Source organism: Petromyzon marinus, chromosome 9 (assembly GCF_048934315.1).
Source record: "Petromyzon marinus isolate PM22_M1 ecotype Great Lakes invasive population chromosome 9, UKy_Petmar_22M1.pri1.0, whole genome shotgun sequence".
NCBI classification, from domain to species: domain Eukaryota; kingdom Metazoa; phylum Chordata; class Hyperoartia; order Petromyzontiformes; family Petromyzontidae; genus Petromyzon; species Petromyzon marinus.
The window spans coordinates 6,432,628-6,454,197 of record NC_133675.1 but is presented as its reverse complement, the minus strand read 5'-3'; the positions used below and the strand labels follow the sequence as shown (position 1 = coordinate 6,454,197).

The window sequence follows — 21,570 nt, the reverse complement described above, 5'->3', positions numbered from 1 at the left end:
ACACGTGTGACTTTACTCCCTTTAAGAGTGTGCTCCTAATCTCAGCTCGTTACCTGTATAAAAGACACCTGGGAGCCAGAAATCTTTCTCATTGAGAGGGGGTTAAATACTTATTTCCCTCATTAAAAATGCAAATCAATTTATAACATTTTTGACATGCGTTTTTTTATTTTCTTGTTATTCTGTCTCAAATAAACCTACCATTAAAATTATAGACTGATCATTTCTTTGTCAGTGGGCAAAGGTACAAAATCAGCAGGGGATCAAATACTTTTTTCCCTCACTGTACTTGAGTCTGAGGTTGCCAGATGGCAATGTATCAGGTGGGTTCACGAAACCACATATATGCTGACCTTTGCACGTTACAGTATTTCCTCGTACACATGTATGTTGAACGTCTTTCGCACCGTACATAGCCAACCGTGCTAATCGGTATCTTCAAGTACTCTCGTTTTCTTCCAAATGTCAAAACATTGTAAAATAGGGCCCTGCCTAAAACCATAATTTAAAACATTTCTAAAACTATTACAAACTATGGCCCACCTCAAAAGTGAGGTTATATGTTTTCGACAAATCACCCGCCCTTCCTACATGAGATAATGTTTTAAACGAACTACGAAACCTCTTCTTACATTTACGGTTGAGCAAACAGCAGGTATATAATTTACATCCGTTTTCAAAAAAGCACAATGCCATATCGCAATGGTATTTGTACTGGTAACAGTAGTAGCACCAACACACACGCAGTCCTGGTACCAACACGCACGCAGTCCTGGTACCAACACGCACGCAGTCCTGGTACCAACACACACGCAGTGTTGGTACCAACACACACGAAGTGTTGGCACCAACACACACGAAGTGTTGGCACCAACACACACGAAGTGTTGGCACCAACACACACGCAGTCCTGGTACCAACACACGAAGTGTTGGCACCAACACACACGCAGTCCTGGTACCAACACACACGAAGTGTTGGCACCAACACACACGCAGTCCTGGTACCAACACACACGAAGTCCTGGTACCAACACACACGCAGTGTTGGTACCAACACACACGCAGTGTTGGCACCAACACACACGCAGTCCTGGCACCAGCACACACTGTTGGCACCAGCACACACGCTGTCCTGGCACCAGCACACGCAGTCAGAAAACATTTCAATCCACTGCTGGACGAGGGCCTCTCCGCACAGTTTATTTGCCGGGTTATTTCACCGTGTCACCACGCTGGTCAGTGCAGGTCAGTGAATGTGGGGAGCATAGTGAAATTCAGCACAACGATAGCGTTTACTGCAAAGGCAAAGGTCCCCCGCTTAGCCTTTATAGACTGTTGGGGCAAGTGCTGTTGGCGAGCACCTACGAAAGCCGGAATGGCACACGATGGAGTTGGGTGTCCAGCACCACGCCCGGCCGCCTTTGTCTCCCTAGTTGCGATGTTTACACACCGCACCGGGCGCTCACTCATTTGAGGCCGAGCTAACGCTAGTGTCGCTGGCACACGGCGACACAATAGCGACGACAGCGAGTGGCACCAGCACACGGGAGTGGCAACTACAGCAGCAGCAGTCGAAAGTGGCAACTGCCGCCGGCGGCAACGGTGGCAACCGCAGTGGGCAACTGTCGGTGGCAGCCAACAGCAGGGGACCAACAGCGGCAGTGGCACTAACACGCGCACATGGCCACGGGCCAACGTCAGTTGAAACGGCGGTTTGAAGAACACTGCCAGCAAGAAGTGACAACAGACGGGGCCAAGACAACATCAAGGGAAGAAGAAGCAGAAAAACAGTGACAACAACAACGGGCAGCAGCGGCGGCGGCGGTGGTGGTAACAACAGCAGCAAACAACCGCGAGAGAGAACCCCGAAAAGCGTCGGGCACGCGACGCAGTGACAACAGCGGCACCGCGAGGCGGCGCTGCCGACCGTCGGCGCCCCCAAGGCTCGGGGCCCTTGGCCGACGCCGCCGCTGATGTCGGCCGCGCTCGCGCCTCGGCCTCCAGCCCCGGGAAGATGGCGAAGGCGGAGGGCGACGTGGGCCCGCACCTCAGGGGCTCCGTGCTGCCCGCCACCGTGGAGATGGTCGTGAACGAGGTGCTCGTGGTGTCCGTGACGCTCGGCGCGAGGACCTTCTCCGGAGTGCTTATGGACGTGGCGAAGAGGTGAGCGACCATTCTGGGTGATTTGCGCCTCGCCCTCGGCTGGGCGGGACGGACTCCCGTCGCGCAGCTGCCCACGAACCCCGGCCTCGCCTGGGCCCTCGGCCGCCCTTCGTTGCGTGGAGGCCGGCAGGGCGAGCTATCCGAGGGCCGGTGGTGGGGAGCGCCTCGAGTGAGCACGCAGTCTGTAGGCCGCAGGCAAGGCACTGTGTTTTAATCCATTTTGACAATTATCGTCAGCCGTGGGTTTTCTTTTTTTGTTTGTTAACGAATACATGCTCTTTCGTAATGTTTTAAATAAATGTTTCTACATTGTTGAGTTTCGGTCGCCATGAAGTCTGTATGTTTGTCGTGTGGTCTTATATTTTGTGTGTGTCAATAAAAGTGGGAAGAAACTCAAGTTGGAGGATGGACAACGATTAATCTGAAAGCAGCATCTTTATACTCGTTTGTGCGTTTTGTGAGGTTTTTAAGATAACTTGTGCGGTGTGTTTGATTTTTAAATGTAATCCTGTTTGGAATTTGACTTGGTAACGTATTTTTAAAAAAGTTGACTGACGAGATAAAATCAATACATACTACATGAATAAAGGCAAACCATAATATTTGGTAAGTGCATACATTGGCGTGTGTATTTTGAAGGTTTAAAAAAACGTGGTTTATTTTTTATTAAGTTAAATTTGTAAACAATTCCAGTGTCTGGTATACCACTGTGTGACAATCTCAATACATCATGTGCCGTGGTCATTATTTTGCATCCAGAAGGCCACTTCATTTAAAATATGGCCAATAAAACATTACATAATGTACACTTGATAATTTTAATATAATACATTTCAATGAGTCACAAACATTTTATATGATAAACTGTTTAGAATGTTGGAAGCTGCTTCTTTCAGAGACCGGCTTATGTTATTACAGTACAGTCCTTTGGGAAAGTATCATCTATATATACACAGTAGTCTTATACGTGCTTGCAATTACGTTGTCCCATTTAACCACATTAAAGAAGGATGAGTGACCTGCCCAACTTGTGAATTCATAACCCAAATTGGGTGTGGTCCTTAGAATTATGAACCCACCAAACAGCAATATTGGTGCTGTGACAGCACAAAGTGAACCATTATCTGGCCATAATTGGTATGTTTGATAGGTAAGCCTTGTTAGAACAAACTTAACTCGAATTCGTTGAAATATCCAAAGATTTGCATTTTTAAAAAAAACTTTTAATGTGATCCCAGTCACTAATTATTTTTAAAAAGTTATATCTCGGTTTTGAAATATCAGTGATGTTGGCACATTTGACAGTTATTGTACAATAACATTAATCCGTAATTAGCTATAATGAAGAGCTTTCAAAACTAACTAGTTTTGGGATGTTTTTAAATTGGACATTTTCCAGTTTGAGAGTATTGATTAGTGTATTTAATTGATACTTCATGAAGTTCCAAGACTTACTTTCAGGGCCCGTTTACCATTTAAACAGCAATACTTTTTTAAGGTCAAAAGGATGACAGCCACATGCTGCCTTCTAGTCCATTGTCATTGTTTCCCTTCTCTCATCAACTCGCTTGTGTGTTTAGAACTCAGTTTTACGGTGCCAGCAGTGTATGGCTAACAGGGCTAATTTAAGTCTAACATAACAGGTAGACATTTTTCGGCGTTTAGAGAGTTAAAATAAGGCCAAGATTGAGCCAATTCATATCTACACATTAATATCGAGTTGTGCTGAAACACCTGGATTAGAGAATAAAACACCAGATATAAACATTTCACTGTGAAGAAATATGTGGGTGTGGGCCTGGGTATGACACATTCTAGAAGTGATAGTGGTAGATGGTCAAGATTTCAGAATCAGAATATTTATTCTGGAGGAATTTGGTGAGCTGTAAAGCTCTTTTTCACAGATGTCCAGTAGGGGCAGGTCAGAACGTTACAACAACAAACAATACAAAAACGCACCAGAGTGCAAAGTATAGAAAAGAGAAGCAAACCACTAAAAAACACAAATAAAACACAATTTTTATTTAATCAGGTAAAGTCCACTGAGCTATTAGCTTATTTATTAAAAGTGGCCTGGTCACAAATGATAGCTCAACGAAGTGGATTGACATGTGGAACTTTGCAGCGGACAAATATTGTAAACGCATGGTGTGGCAGCCAAAGCAGGGAACTTATATGAGAGGATGATCACGACGGAGGTGGAATTATGAAATTGGTTCGTGCACAGGTGCTCGAAGGACTATTGAGAGATGAGTGATGGCTTTTGGGGGCCATCCTCTAGTCGTGGGTTGATCAAAGCTACTGATTACGATTTATTTATGTTTATCATTTTTAATATAAATGCTTTACAAGTTTTGGAATTCTTATTCAGTTCTGCAATTTATATATGCATTTTGTATAATTATAGAACATGATATTCTTTGGGTCTTTCGGTAAAGTCACGTAAATAGGTTCAAATTAATACAAATAAACTACGACGTTTTTATCACAACACAAGCAATCGTCATCAGGAACAAAAAAAGATGACGATCGCTTATGTTGTGATCAAAACGTATTTTTTTTTGTTTATTTCATTTGTATTCATTTGAACCTATTTACGTGACTTTACCGAAAGACCCAAATAATATGAATTCCTGCAGTCACGAAAGTTTTAAGTATAGAACATGAATTTACCATTTTAAAGGCATTGCCAAATCTTGTCAGCTTTGATAGGTCAGATCATTACAGAAAACCTTGAACAGGTTTACATTTGTTTTTGGACTCTCAGGTGACTATTGAACAAGCAAGCAGTATTTTTCTTTTCAAATTATTTATATTGGTCACTTATCCAATCTGATTTAAAAAAATATATTTACGATTAAACAAGACTTCCATATCCTCACTCAACAATATAAATACAGTCCTTTGACAAACTTTGGTGTTGGGGGAGGTTTGATCCTTCTTGATTGTGGGTTAGTGAGAGGTGGCCAACGACCAGTCCAGATATCACTCGCCACTCCTGTTGGTATGGCTGGGATTCAAACGCAGATTCATAGTAAAGTATGCACAACTGTGCCATGGCTCCACCTCCAAATTTTTTTTTTACAATAAAGTGGTTATTCCTGTTATGAAACAGTTTGTACCCAAAGTTACCGTAAAATATGTGTTTATCTTGTTACAGTTCTTTTGGATTGGGACTTGCCCTGTTCTTGCTCATCATCATCATAATCCAATGTTTATATATTGTTTAGTGATGGCTTGTTCACACCGTTGGTGTGCCTCATGGGCAGTAATTCCATAATCCGTCTCACTCCAACACATGAAGTGGTCACATCCCTTCATGTGTGTAGCGGTCATCCTCTGTCGAGCTGTTTTACCTTTAATTGTGTTTTCTTAACCAGTCATGTCTATTGGACCATCGTTCATCGTCTGTTATCATGGTGTGTCCTGCCAAAATGTTCAGTCTCTATATATGAATAATGGTCTATATGATTTCTTTTTGTATTTATTCCCTGATTCATAAGCCCATCTTTATGGATTCCAGTGTATTTCCAAGCATGCTTCTTTGCACACTTTTCAGCTTCCATTTATTTTAAATTTGTTTTTTTAATCCATGTGCTGTAGCTACAGTGAGGGAAAAAAGTATTTCATCCCCTGCTGATTTTGTACGTTTGCCCACTGACAAATAAATGATCAGTCTATAATTTTAATGGTAGGTTTATTTGAACAGCGAGAGACAGAATAACAACAAAATCCAGAAAAACGCATGTCAAAAATGTTATAAATTGATTTGCATTTCAATGAGGGAAATAAGTATTTGACCCCTCTGCAAAACATGACTTAGTACTTGGTGGCGAAACCCTTGTTGGCAATCACACAGGTCAGACGTTTCGTGTAGTTGGCCACCAGGTTTGCACACATCTCATGAGGGATTTTGTCCCACTCCTCTTTGCAGATCTTCTCCAAGTAATTAAGGTTTTGAGGCTGACGTTTGGCAACTCGAACCTTCAGCTCCCTCCACAGATTTTCTATGGGATTAAGGTCTGGAGACTGGCTAGGCCACTCCAGGACCTTAATGTGCTTCTTCTTGATCCACTCCTTTGTTGCCTTGGCTGTGTGTTTTGGGTCATTGTCATGCTGGAATACCCATCCACGACCCATTTTCAATGCCCTGGCTGAGGGAAGGAGGTTCACACCCAAGATTTGAAGGTACATGGCCCCATCCATCGTCCCTTTGATGCGGTGAAGTTGTCCTGTCCCCTTAGCAGAAAAACACCCCCAAAGCATAATGTTTCCACCTCCATGTTTGACGGTGGGGATGGTGTTCTTGGGGTCATAGGTAGCATTCCTCCTCCAAACACGGCGAGTTGAGTTGATGCCAAAGAGCTCCATTTTGGTCTCATCTGACCACAACACCTTCACCCAGTTGTCCTCTGAATCATTCAGATGTTAATTGGCAAACTTCAGACGGGCATGTATATGTGCTTCTTGAGCAGGGGGACCTTGCGGGCGCTGCAGGATTTCAGTCCTTCACGGCGTAGTGCGTTACCAATTGTTTTCTTGGTGACTATGGTCCCAGCTGCCTTGAGATCATTGACAAGATCCTCCGGTGTAGTTCTGGGCTGATTCCTCACCGTTCTCATGATCATTGCAACTCCTCAAGGTGAGATCTTGCATGGAGCCCCAGGCCGAGGGAGATTGACAGTTCTTTTGTGTTTCTTCCATTTGCGAATAATAGCACCAACTGTTGTCACCTTCTCACCAAGCTGCTTGGCAATGGCCTTGTAGCCCATTCCAGCCTTGTGTTGGTCTACAATCTTGTCCCTGACATCCTTGGAGAGCTCTTTGGTCTTGGCCATGGTGGAGAGTTTGGAATCTGATTGATTGATTGCTTCTGTGGACAGGTGTCTTTTATACAGGTAACAAGCTGAGATTAGGAGCACTCCCTTTACGAGTGTGCTCCTAATCTCAGCTCGTTACCTGTATAAAAGACACCTGGGAGCCAGAAATCTTTCTGATTGAGAGGGGGTCAAATACTGATTTCCCTCATTAAAATGCAAATCAATTTATAACATTTTTGACATGCGTTTTTCCGGATTTTTTGTTGTTATTCTGTCTCACTGTTCAAATAACCCTACCATTAAAATTATAGACTGATCATTTCTTTGTCAGTGGGCAAACATACAAAATCAGCAGGGGATCAAATACTTTTTTCCCTCACTGTATAGTAGTGGGCTCTAATTTAATACTTTCTATTTCAGGCACAGTTATTGTCTTTCGTTTGTTTTATAACCACAGCAGTCAAAATGTTTTCTCCAAAACGGTTTCTCATTTTATTACATATATTCCATCAGTTTTAACATTCTTGATTTTATTACTCTCTTAAGATTGTAGAAGTATTGGTGTTAGTCATCCTTGCCATCTGAAACCACAGAAACCCATCACAACTTGAGTTTAAATAATGAGTCGGTTTTATTTTGAGCCTGTAATTCCATGCACTACAACCCCCTTTAAATATGCTGCTTTACACACACTGCTCTAGAATTATTTAGATTAATTTGTGCACAATTGACAGCTAGTTTAATGTAAATGGCTGATTTTAACATGGTGGGGGGTGACCTCCATTGACAACCTAAGGTGGCTGTATCGGCAAATTGTAGGCTTTGAAGAGTAAACGGTTGAACACGAGAAAGCATATGAAGGCCTTTGGATCACTTTTTGTCGTGTGATAAATTATATATTTGGTCAATTTTAAATGTAGAATTTTGTTCTACAGTATATCATAAGTTATGCACTGTGTAAATACTTTTGCTATATCTGTACATCTTTTTGAATGATACTCTTGGGATAGTTCACAACAACATGCCTTTAATCATCAAACAATATTTTTTGCAAAGTTAACTTAGTTTCTGTTCAATCAGAGTTTTTCTATACTCTAGGAGGCTGCTGATCTGTCCAAATACCGTGCAAAGTTGGGCATTATCTCCGTGTCTGATTTAGAGTGAACATAATGTCACTCAGACACATCGTAAGCAGAGTTAAAATACAGAAGTGTGAAAATCTTGGTCACCATTTCCTCATAGGCTTTGTCATTCTTTGCTGAAGTTCATGGTGCTAGAGTTGCTCTTATGCCGATGATTGATCGCTGTTGCTATCCATACACCATGTAATGGAGTGTAAAGGGCAAGTCACAAATATGGTGCTCGGAGTTGAGACTGCTTTACAGTATTCCCTCGTTATGCACGAACTTGCTATCCCCGATTTTGGTTATCCGCGAATCATATCAGGAACTCTACACGACTGCATCAAGAGAGAGGAAATAAAGTGATGAGATAAAGTGATGAGAGAGAATGTGATGCGAGAAAGTGATGAAATGAAGTGACGAGATGAACTGATGAGATAATTTTAATGTATTTAATTGCTTATGTATTTATTTAGAGTAATTTATTAAAAAATATATGTTTCCGTAGGCCATTATAATCCGTGAAATTTGCTCTTCATGAGCATCTCCAGAACGTATCCCTCGCTAAAAACGAGGGAATACTGAAGTGTAATAATCATTTAAAGCACAGTGTCCTGCCATTAATACAAAACATGGTTTCATTTGGTTGAAATTTGTAAGGATGCAAAATGTTAAAGTCATGAAAATATTTTATTTGAATCACGAGTGCCATACCCTATACGTTACAGTGAATGACCTTTATGTCATATTACTTAACTGTGGCCTTTTTCCACATCTATCTTTTCAGGGTCGGCCCATGTGAAGGGTATGATGCATTATTCCCAAAGGGTGAGCAGCGCCCATCCGAGCTTATTTTACTGCCTCAGCCTCAGGCTTCGGCGCAGCCACCAGACTCTCCAGTAGCAGATGCAGCTCAACCCAAAGAGGCGCCAGAAATGGAGCAGACTCATCTGCAGGACTCGGTGGTGAAACATGGCCAACCTCATGCGTTCAATCTTCCTTCTTCCTTACCGTGGTGTCCAACTGCCAATGGTACATGCTGCAGTATTATGGTGGTATTGTATTTGTGTTTAAGTCATAATAATTAGTTTGTGATATCTCGTTATCCTATTTCACTGCGCACATAGATATGTTGGTATGCAGTATAAGCCATTGAAAATGTCATGTTTGTTTAGCTTGAGTTGATTTGATTTTTAAATAGATTATCCTGCTTAGCCAGTTTTGCTACCCATTTTATAAGGGATATCCATGGTGCATGTACACAGCAACAACAATAACAAAAGATACAAACATCAATATTGCAGAGAACAAGTATGGGGTCCTTAAGGAATATTGCACAATTAATAAACAAGGTATTTGATGGTCGCAAACTAAACGCACGCATGCAAAAAACAGTGCAAACATAATGACAGCAAGAGGTGCTCGAAACGTCTAAGTGCGAGTAAGCTTTAAATGTTAGTCTAACAGTGATATAAACACACGTGAATTGAAAAAGACAGTGCAAATGTGGAGGCGCAAGAGGCGCCAGAAAATAGATATAGGCACAAGTATACTTTGTGTTTTGGTCTAATAGGGATATAAATAGGGCGAGTGCGGGGAGGGAACCAAGCTGTTGATGAGTAGTAACAAGGGTATTCCACAAACGTGGAGCAGTGACGTAGACAAACATTTTTAAAACAATGTTAGAATTATCAAATGTTAAAGTACAGGAGCAGGCATACGAAATAGTTTCTAGATTTTTTTTAGATATCCAGAAGTGCTATTTCAAGTAATCTTGCAAACCTTAATGGTTATATTTAAAAAAAATATTGTAGTGTAAATGGCATACAATGTCTCTGCCCTAATGCTACCAAGCCATGTATTAATTGCATGTATTAATGTAGGTGGTAATGAAAATTAAAACTTCTTAGTTACAGATTTGTATTTCAGAAAATGAATGTTGAAACTAATAGTACAATTATTTTTTGTTAACATGTGAAAATGTAAACATTTGCTTTGCGCGTTCCTATTTACCTATGGTCTTCTCTCTCTCTTCTTCACTCCCTGCCTCATTTGACAAGCTGTGGGAAATGGGGTTCTGCTATATCATGAGAGCCACCCACTTCCTTCGCCACTCATGCTGCGACAGTCGTACGGCCAATTTCTTGTGCCTCAGCCACCTCCACGCCGCATCAAGCGTGTCAAACGGCGAACTGCGCGCAATGACCCAAGCAAGCTCATTGTGAGCTCCATCACTCTGCGGCCACGTCGTGTCCTCTGTGAAAAGTGCAAGAGCTGCATCACTTCTGAAAAGCCAAGTGGCGGACATGGTAAGAGTGTCAACAGACTTACAAATAAAACCTAACAGGTTTACTTACATGCTTTGCTATTTGATAAAACATTTTTTGTGACATTCATGTGTTCGAAAATTGTACAGTGAATCTTCTTGATGTGGTTATGTTAATGTTTTATTTTTAATGTGTAGGTACTAGCAAATCCAAAGCAGACTCTGGGCGTCGTAACAGCGCTCCATGTGACTTGATTGTGGATGATAAGCTGCGGAAACGCCGACCAGAAGATATGGACCCGACAGTCAAGAGAATGCGGAGAGACTGCAAGACGAACAATGATGGCTTTGAATCAGACGTAGTGCACAGGAGTCCTGTAATTAAAATCTCTTACAATACCCCACAAGGAAAAGGTGAGGTGGTTAAAATTCCTTCAAAAGTGCACAGTGCTAACACTTTTGGACATAAAAAAGGGCAGCAACAGCAGCAAAATGGTAAGGGTAGTCCAAATGAGGGTGAAAAATGGAGACCTACAACACCCACAACATCTGATATTCCTGCAGCAATTCCTAAACTGAGAATCACAAGGCCTACACAACACCACCGACATCCAGCAAATGCTGCGTTAACAACGCCAAAAATCAGACTTAGACCACGTGGTCCCAAGAATGGGGACAGTGTAGCAGTGTACACAGCTGAGCTAGTTGGCGACAGAGCTGTTGTGACGGACTCCCCGCCTTCCGAAGTGGATTCATTAGTGCGATCTAAATCTGACAGTGTTTGTGGAGAGGAGTCTGATGGAGGGAGGTTCATTCACTTGAGGATAAAGCGACGATCGGCTGCGACAGAAAGCGACAGAGAGACGTCACCCAGAATTGGCGCCTCCGATTTGTCTGAGGACTCGGCAAGTGGTAACGAAAGCGAGAATGAATCACATTCGGCATCTCACTCGGATGGCGCTTCGTCAGACGAGTTCCCACCTGAGGGTGTTATGGTTGGACATGGTGAAAGAGAGGGCGGAAGGCAGCAGAGAGCTGTGCCACCACTCACGGTGAGAGTGCGCACTGCCGATTCAGCCATAACAGAGTGCTTTACACCAGATGGACGAAAGGTACACGTTGGAGACGTTGTTTGGGCCAAAATCCATGGCTTTCCCTGGTGGCCTGCCTGTGTTTTGGGCTTAAGCCCAGAGCTTGGGCCAGGCGGACAGCAGGAGAGCGGCGAGGCACTTGTTTCATGGTTTGGCTCGCACACCACCTCGGCTGTCTCCCTTGCCAAGCTGGCACCCTTCCAAGAGAGCTTCCGAGCCCGACTTGACCGCAAGAGAAAAGGTCGCTACCGGCAGGCCGTGGCAGAAGCTGCAAGAGCTACAAAGCGACTGACTGCTGAGGTGAAGGCCTGGCTGGCTCAGTACAAGACATGACGAGTTTCAGCGTTGAATGACAGGGTAAGATTTGTTTACGTCTGATATGTTAAATGTCGTATAATAGCTTCAACTGGTAAAGGTAAGTTGGTGCAAAGTCTTCTGCATCAAACTTTATTTTTTGTCAAAATCTGAATTGCTTGACAGAGTAATTTCATCATCGTGGCTGGTTTCAATTATGTTGACAACTTGACGTTACACAGCACTACCCAAACAATGTGTTTCTGTCTCGACTCACGATTGTGCATTATGCAAGGTCAAGTACGTAAAAAAATTGTGAATGTGGTTTTAAAAAATATGCTGAATTAAGAATGTATTTAATGTTTTCCAGTGCTCTAGTGTTGCTGGTATATTTGTAAAGGACAATTTAGGTTTAAAATTCAGGCGTCAGCCTGTTCAGTTGACAACATGCATACAATTTATAGTCAAGGGCAGTTCTAACTAGTTTTCAATTGAGAATGCAATCATGTGCAGTTGTCTGTTGCGTATTTTACAATTCCACGAGCTTGGACTGCCTGTTATAATTGTAGTTCAATAATAACAAAGATCCAATAACGGTGTTTTAGTGAGACTTTTGCCTAACTACGCTAAGATTGCATTCAAGTTGTTTAGTTTGAGACATAGCCAAGTAAGTATCTGAACCTAAGCCTAACGTCATCACTTTTAATTCCAACTTTGTAACTCAAAACTCTTAAGCTAAGGCCATAGAAGCCATACTTCCCATGTGAGTGAAGGAGTATAGTCTCATTGTGATAAGATATGTTGTTGGAGTAGGACTTGGACGTACAATGTTTAATTGTGTAAATATACACATGTTTTATTTTACGTTTAAGGCGTAAGGTGTACTGTACATAATTTAGAATACAGCATGTTCTGATGCAACAGTACTGTATCCATAGGAATGCTGGCACATGAAATATTCAAATTTGTGATTTTATCCATGATGTATGCAGATTCTTTAATATAGTCTTTTTTTGGGACATTTAAATAATTTATTTGGATCAAGAGAGTATCATCTCCACGGTCGTTTAGCTGTTAAAATTACAACAGTGAAATGCCTCCCATATTAGTTAATTTTATATATCAGTTCTCCCCAATTTTAATTCGTGCGAAATCATTATCAGTGCTACTGTACAGGTACAAGGAATCCATAAGCAAATAATATTTGGTGCAGATTGCTCCCATCATTTCAAGTTTCAGTTAACCATGATTCAAAATGCCTCGCAACATTTGATGACATTTTTTGATGTGGCTGATGATGAGGCTGAGTGATGAAGGTAACACTAATTATGGATAAGAGGAGTCTAGTGGAAATCATAGGCTATTTGTCCTTTATAGGAATAGGTTTTACCCTTTTAACTGGCACAAAAACTGACACCTTTATTCAAGGCATCATGTTTGCAATAACCACATACAGACACCAATGGAGACTAGGCTCTAAGAAAAGCCGTCTCGGGTGTGGACCAATCAAATTCAAGGGCAGTGCATATTATTATCAGAGTTGTCTTTTTTGTTTGCATTTTGACTGCTTGTGTTGTGGTTATTGCAAACATGATGCCTTGAATAAAGGTGTCAGTTTTTGTGCCAGTTAAAAGGGTAAAACCTATTCCTATATCTTGTTACTGGCAAAGGAGGTCTCATAATGTATTTGTCCTTTAGTACAAAATGCATTGGCCGGAAGTGGTTTAGGTTGGCGCAAATATAAGCATATTTTAATTGAAGTGCAGAAAGAGGAGTTGTGAGGATAACTCATAGGAGCCATCCATAGCGCTGCACCACAATATGGATAAGAGAAGTTTCACTTTGAATGTAAAGTCATTTTTGGAGAGAGTCGTGTAAGGTTATGTCAGTAAATAATCAAGCTGTCATTGTGTTTTTGTGACTGAAGTTCGTTTCCTGAAGAAGCTTAATGTCGAACAATATGCAGTATAATGTAGTGCGACCTGAAAACACATCTGATAACTATAATGTACAGCGCAACTGCAAAAACCTATGGAGTAGTAAAAATCTCATCGGATTCTTTCAGTCTTAAATATTTTAAATAAAGATTCTGAAAGTCTATTTTTATAATTATATTACCAGTGTAGATTGCTTATTCATATCAATCAAATTTGGAAGTATAATTTGTATGAAGATAGGCCAGTCCTGCATAGGGCATTATGTGAATTCGCTAATGGCACCATGGGAATGTTAAGACTTGCATTTATGAGTGGAAATAATTTTGGGGTCAACTTTGCTTTATCTGTACACGTAATGAAATGTTGAAGACGGTAAAAAAAAAACACCCACCTTGCCAAACCATCATCTGATGTTCAATTCATATGCTCAAAAATGGAAATTATGGGAGTGGCATAATTCTAATTAAGTATATATTTTAAATCCATTAATTGTCAAACCCAATACATGTTTTATACGCGTCAAGGGTAGGGAAGAAACCATGCTACTACAATGAATACATACTCTTTGGTTCTTTCGGTAAAGTCACGTAGGTATAAAATAAATCACGACGTTTCGGGCGCAACACAAGCGTCCATCATCAGGTGGGAAAGCGTGGTCTGCTGCTGAGGCAGACTGTTTTAAAAGGTTGCCTCAGCAGCAGACCACGCTTTCCCACCTGATGACGGATGCTTGTATTGCGCCCGAAATGTCGTGATTTATTTTATTTTATACCTATGTGACTTTACTGAAAGAACCAAAGAGCATGGATTCCTGCAGTCACGAAAGCTTCAAATCAAGAATGAATAAACAGTAATTTTGTTCGTTATTGGATCAGACTGTGGACATTATGGATCATTCGAATGTACGTATATGTAATATGAGAGCGTGATGGATATTGAGCAATAGTATGGAAAACCAAAAAAATATTTATGCCAGGATTAGGTATACATCTACCCACGTAGCTAATTTGTTGCGGACATTTTCCAAGGAATGCCTACAAATAATTGCACCTGAGAGGATTTGAGTTAACATTATCTGTGATTATAAAACATAACTGCATATGGCATTAATTGGACATACAGAATTGAGGGCATCGTACGTCATAGATGAATCAGGATCCTGACATGCAGACTGATTCCGAGGCGTGGTTTGATTCCGAGCAACAATATAAGTAAGTCATGGAATCCAAGTAGTTTGTATTGTATGAGCATATTTTTACGGTTTATAGAATAGACATTACTTGAACTAGAATTGTAACTTTCTAAAGTGTTTTTAGTAGCTGTGTGAAATGTTTTTATATTGTTCATTCAAGTTTTACGTGTGTTGTTTGTTTTAACTCTGCATATAAATGGTGTATTAGTACTGTATGTCAGACGTTACCAAAACTGTTGATACAACCTTGAAAAACTTGACATTGGGGATTGGTTGCATACCTTGCTCTGTGTACGGTGACGAGAGTATGTAGGTATAATTCGGTGTGCATATGTGGGTACATGCCAATGTGTGGTAAATAGGTAGGCTTTTTTTTGCATATTCTAGAGACAGCATTCCTGAAAATGAATAGTGTAAAGGGCTTGAGCTGTTTCATATTGGACTCTGTATATGGGAACCGTTTTATGTCTGTTTATAATTAGAAATGCAATGTTATGCCTTTAAAAAAACGATTATAACTGGATATGTCTCATGTACGGTAATTAAGAAAGACACATACGATGTTCGTGAAAGTTTTACATTTTATTGTTCGGAGATCAACAACATCTAAAGAATGCTGAGTAAGATGTTCTAGTATTACTTAATCTTAAAACGTATGCCAAATGTCAGTCACCGTGGAGGCAAGTTTGCGAACCATTATGTAATATCTGTTAAGTAATGACCTTCAGTGACATAATCAGTCTGGCTTGTTATTGCCCTGGGATAAAACGATTAATAACTGACTTTATTATGAAGTTATCATTTTTTAATTGAAAAGGTCAAAACGCTTTTTTTGCATTTTGATTGGGTTCTATGTTATATCTGCTTTGGCTGCTATATTCTTCATTATATAAAATGCCATTTAATGTGAAGTTTTGAGAATAGACATACCCAAAATGGGCCGATGACAGAAATATGTGATTGGAAAGATAGTGAAGTTGCTGACAAATGTCATCTTGCATCAGAAGATTAATTATTTTCAAATATCATCTGTAGCATACAGTCCACTCTCAGTTGTGGAGGAGCGACTAAGATAAAACAAAGCACGGACAATACCACACATTTAATTTAGGCTGCAAAATCTTAATTATTATTTTCCTTTGTAAAAATAAGTGAAGACATAGAAAGCATGCGGTGCGAAAGAATTTCACCACACATTGTCTGATTTTATTTTTTTCTTAACTAATAATTTAAATGTATAAAGTGCCCTTGAACAATCTTTCTCAGGGCATTCGTGTATGCGGTGTGGTGGTCATTGACCCCCTGATCCCCGGTCGACTAAGGAGCGGCAAACATTTAAACCAGCGCTCGTGCAAATTATATTTTATACATTGTTTCGCAAACATGACTCATCCACAACTTGACTAATTTGCCTGAGAATAATTAAGATTGAGTTTTTATAGGTGTACTTAGATGCATGTAAATTGGCATGTAAGCTAAACAAATCCCTAAAGTTATTTTGCGCTAAAGAGTCCACGTTCCGTATGATGTCTTTGATTACGTGTATGTGCCTTAATTTATATGAAACTAAGTCGTGATAAATATCGGTTTTGCCAAAGCTGGCTTCAAAAATCCCACGTTAAAATCTCACAATCATATTTATATTTCTTCCAACACTTTGTGGCTATTCACATTATTAATTACATTGCTGTGGACAAGGGAAACACCCGCAGAAGAACTTGATACAATTGACAAGTGTATCCCACAAACGCATGGCCGTTTTGTAGATGATCAATGTGAAATAGGATTTTATTTTGTGTATGCACTGTTCTGTGCAGCTAATAAGCACTTAAAATTGCCAGGCCAAAATATGAGTTCTTTCATTGGTGATTTTTAGACTGATGTTACCTGGTATTTGATTATATTTTTTGCAAATGTAATCTTAAGCAACTGTTTTTTTTACAATAGGGAATACCTTTATTTCACAAGATTAATGTTTTCTTTCTGTCATTTCAGAATGGAGACTTTTTGGACAATGGTTGAAGCAAGATGGAAACATTCGACTTCATTTGGTCACATTTGTGGGGATTTTTGTATTTCACAAGTACTTTAGAGCCCCAGCACCTCCTATAAATTCCAGCTTGCTACATTACGATGGGGCTGCTAAAGAGATGCTGCTAATTCACACAAACACTGGAGGCTTGTGGAGGGGGATGGCTCATGCTACACTGGTTGTGTGTGAGAAGGACCCGGAAGAAATCAAATGATGACACTTAATTCAGTTGGCAAACGGGCAAGTGTCGTCCAGTTGTATGCATCCAATGGCAAAACATCCAAATCATTTTTATTGCAGCATTCGTCCGTGATGTTTAAGTGTACTGTCCACGTTTTTGTTCAGTTTATTAACACAGCTCGTACAAGAAAGACAAAGCAATGTTACGATCAAAATTTTTACGAGTGGCATCTTAAGCCGCGCATCAATTCGCATGGTGTGCTTTTTCATTAGTTTCACAGGAAGTGTGGAAAAATAAAATTAGTGAAACATTTCTCACTTTTTTACAATCATGTACAGATACTGATATTGCAGAATGTATGTTTAAAGTGGTGATCTTTTTGGCATTTAAATTGAAAAATGCTAAGTTTATTGTATGTACCAATAATACGAATTCAGATGTCACATAAGAAACCTAGGTAATATTTTATTGGCATGTTTTGATATTTAAATGCTGTGCTATAAGAAGGAGCCGATTTAAGGGACGACCATTTAATCTTCCATTAAATTTCCACTAATTACATCCCGAAAAACACACCTCAGACTTATTATCAGACTATTGCTGGGCTGTGCTTTCTAAATGGTAATATATTAATTTCATCCCGAAAAGTTAATAGGCTGATGCATATTAGTTTTTTAGTTCATGTAATGGTATGCCAAAGTCTTGTCATTAATCCTCCACCCAACAAGATTGTCAAGTTTACAAAGATGTTATGTTTTTTTTATAACATATGAATATATTCACAAGGGTAACATAAAATGTTATTTGCTTAAATACTACCTTTGTATAAAAGTGACAATGTTGTTGGCTGGTAGAGGATTAATAACATTTTTGCCATAAAACTACTGTGACCTTACAAAAAAACGAATATGCGTCATTAAGTAGATTACAAAACATACGTTTTAAGTTAGTCAGCTGTAACTTTGACCTGAAAAGCAGTTGTTTGCGGTGTTAATAATCATCAGCAGAAAGCAGTACATTTGTGAAGTGTATTTATGCCACCTCTTTTAAGTGAGAAACCATTTGGTAATTGGTCAATCTCTTGAGCTGGACAACTTCTTGTTGAATAAATGTTGCTGTTGGTACAGGAGATTAAACATTTGCCTATCGAATTGCTGGTGAATCGTTACGCGACTGTGAATCTTTCAGTGGCCTGGATTGCTTCCCACTGCTTTTTTTGTAAAGTATGCAGTTGTGAACGTATGAACTCCATTGAGCTAGATACAAATGAAAAAAAAATATTTGGGGATTTTTGTTGTTGAACTCTGATGTTGATTGGAACTTCAGACTGGACTTTTACATACAGTAGAGGACCACAGTGGCATTTTTTGTATATGTTTAATAATTGTTTCACACCATTTTCTTCACAGTGTGATATACTGTAATGGTAAAACTTCTCACAATGTATGCTCTTTCCAACGGTGTTTAATTTTATTTTGAGCTGTTTGTAATAAGGCAGTATCCTACAATGTTGGTTTTAGTTGAATACTATGTTTACGTGCTTAATTATTTCGTTACAACTGCTTTGTAATCTTCCAGTTAATGTAATGAGCTGACACTTTTAAGTACAGTCCATTTTTGCATCATTCTTTTGAAGTCTTTTTGACAGTGTTCCTTTTAAGGTGTGTTAATCTGACATACTGTATCCCCATTTAACATCTTTTTGAGGACATTTTAAGTAATATGTCACAGTGTTAATTGGAAATGTATGGCTGGCTATACAGTGTATGGGGGGGGGGGGCGCCCTATGAGGTTATTTTATGTTCATTTGAATAATTTGTTTCAAATTCATGTTCAAGTGTTTATAATGTAAAATTTTCGCGATTTGCTATGTTAATGTATTGACTATTAAAGTACTGCCAGGGTACAAGTCCAATGTGATTTATATGCCATTGTATGGCAGATTTTACTATTGTTTGTTGCAACCACTGATTGTGGACTGTTATATACTCTGCAACCAAAGCATTGCTTTATTTTGTGAATTTTTTTCACGATAATATAATCTCCCCTTGACATTGCTGTTCGTAATGATGCAAGTGTTGTATGTTTTTTTAGTCTTTCTCAATGTGAGAATCGACTACATCGGTATGATGTCAGGCTGAATGCGGTACTTGCTGATAGATGCTGAGACAAGACAAGCACCTTTGTTACCGTGGCGACAGCTCATCAATGATCTAAACATAGGTATAGAGGTGTACGAAGCTGAGGGCTATCGCAGACGGTGTGACACACTGCGGAGGAGGAGTCGGTTTAAACGCAAAGCTAAAAATACGAAACAATGCACAAGTTAATCGATGGCTTTGTGATATTTTTCTAGTTTCTATTTAAAGAGAGCCCTTGACAGTACGAAAGCATTGTAAAAAAAAAATCCTCAGTAATATGCAACATGCCAACGTTTGGTAAGTCAGATAGGGCCATAGGAGGATCACTGTCTGTAGCGTTGTTATCTGTAAATGGTTACAAGTATTTTAAGTTATACAACTGTATATCAATTAAAAAGGCAGAATATGACTAGTGTTCGCATACCACTATCAAGCCTCTGTTTTGCTTTTAATATACACTACTGCAGTTCACATTACATGCACTAAAGGCAGCAATGGTAATATCTATTTTTCTTTTGTCAGAAGGTTTTCACTAAAAACACTGGTTTAAAATGTTTTTTTTTCCCGTACCAATCAATCTTGTTTCGGTTGAACTGTACATATAATGAATGCTTCATTTGCAAGTACTGGGAACCAAGAATAAACACTTCCACCTTCTGGCTAATTGGGTTTTCCCTTTGGTCTGTTGTTACATGTCTATTATTAATTGTGTAGCTTTATGATCATTTATAGGGTCGATGATAAAAACATAACATTTCTACTTTTGTTGGTAGGTGATCCCCAACATTTGAGTATAATACACTAATTGAATTACATACCTATCAGTATTGCATGCAGAAAGTATAACCTGTATCCATTTGTCTTGTTCAAAACTAAATTAATATTGACATTGAGGATGCATATGCAAAGCAATGGTTAATTATAATTTGTAGTAGCCTGAAAATTATAAAACCGTCCATTTGGCATGGTTGATGAAGATGATAAGCGTCTTTATTTACCATACAATATATATTTAACTGACGTATGAGAAGTGTGGTAAAAAAAATAGAATATACCACAAACAATTTGCATATCAAGTTACTCTAGCTGTTTCCATTATTTGGCTTCAATTGACATGGTAACTGGTGGTGGCCAGAACTAACCTGGGCTTGAAAAGCCAAGGTTTTATGGGATTAAAAAAAATCCCTGGCCAGTGCAGCTGGCAGCTCAGTTTGGGATTACGGTCTTTTGTGAGGTTTTGGTTGCCAAGTTTGGGGATGGGGCTTTGCATAGTTTATGTAGCTTCCACCATCTTTTTTTGTGATATCTGAATTTACGTTTTACTTTTGCACGTACATTATCAGTGTAATTCTTAGTAATTGCTCGACGTCAAATGTGTTTGCATTTCTCTTCGTTTGTTTATACACTGCGGTATTTAATGCCGTTTTGACATTGTCTTGTTTTAATAATGTAGTGGCTTGAAACGCTGAATAGAATTTACATATTTTTGAGCAAAGTAAATATTTTTAAATCTGATCAAAAGTTAATTTGTTCTGGTACTTTGGTCACATTTTAAACTTTAAATTTTTTTTATATTACCATGTAAGGCCCAAGCGACCTGGCCACAATTGATATCTCAATGAAGTGGCTTATCATGTGGAAATTTATAGCAGCCAAATACTCTAAGCACGTGTTTCTAAATATGGAGAGAAAAATGGGAAGACCTGGAGAAAAATCCACGTGAACACAGGAAGAACATGCAAACTCCAAATATTCGACCTCGGGTTGAAGGCGGACCCATAACCTGTATACCAGGCGAGGGAGTTAACATCTCGCCACATACAGCACCGGTTAATGCTAATTCAATAACTGAAATAACGTATTAACGTGATTGTTAGTGTTTTTTTTACAAATTGCAAGGTACAGTCTACATCGGGGATAGGTAAGTTTACTTACAGATTCTTTAGAACTTTCTAGTAATCACGTGATGTAGTGGTTCATTCACTGCACTGTCAACCGTGATTTCACTCGGTGATATCTGAACTGGTCCTGCCCCCCCCACCATTTCATCAAGCTTCACTGATGGTGAAGTATGGGCCAACAAATCCCAGAACCAACAGTATGGAGAGGACTTCATCCCGCAGTGGACTGATAAAGGGCTATAAAGTTAATTTACATTCTGTTATTTGTACTTTGCATACTTGTATACTGTTTGTTTTACATTACTGTATGTATAATCTTCAGCCGACGAGTGTAAAAACACTTAAGGGTTTATACTTTTAAATATTCTCAAGTGTACAGTACTTAAGGCCCGTAGTGTGTACTTTCCCTGGCTTTTGGATTTGACAAGA

General features: G+C 39.6%; 1 protein-coding gene across 1 annotated transcript; it reads left to right on the top strand.

The window, feature by feature from the left end:
• Positions 1-1,160: 1,160 nt before the first annotated feature.
• On the top strand, positions 1,161-19,904 carry PWWP2B (PWWP domain containing 2B). Its single transcript, XM_032950742.2, has 5 exons — positions 1,161-2,165; positions 8,894-9,138; positions 10,167-10,415; positions 10,571-11,820; positions 16,882-19,904. Exons 1-4 carry the CDS (start codon positions 2,017-2,019, stop codon positions 11,794-11,796), a joined length of 1,869 nt encoding a protein of 622 aa, XP_032806633.1. The 5' UTR covers positions 1,161-2,016; the 3' UTR covers positions 11,797-11,820; positions 16,882-19,904.
• The last annotated feature ends 1,666 nt before the right edge of the window (positions 19,905-21,570 follow it).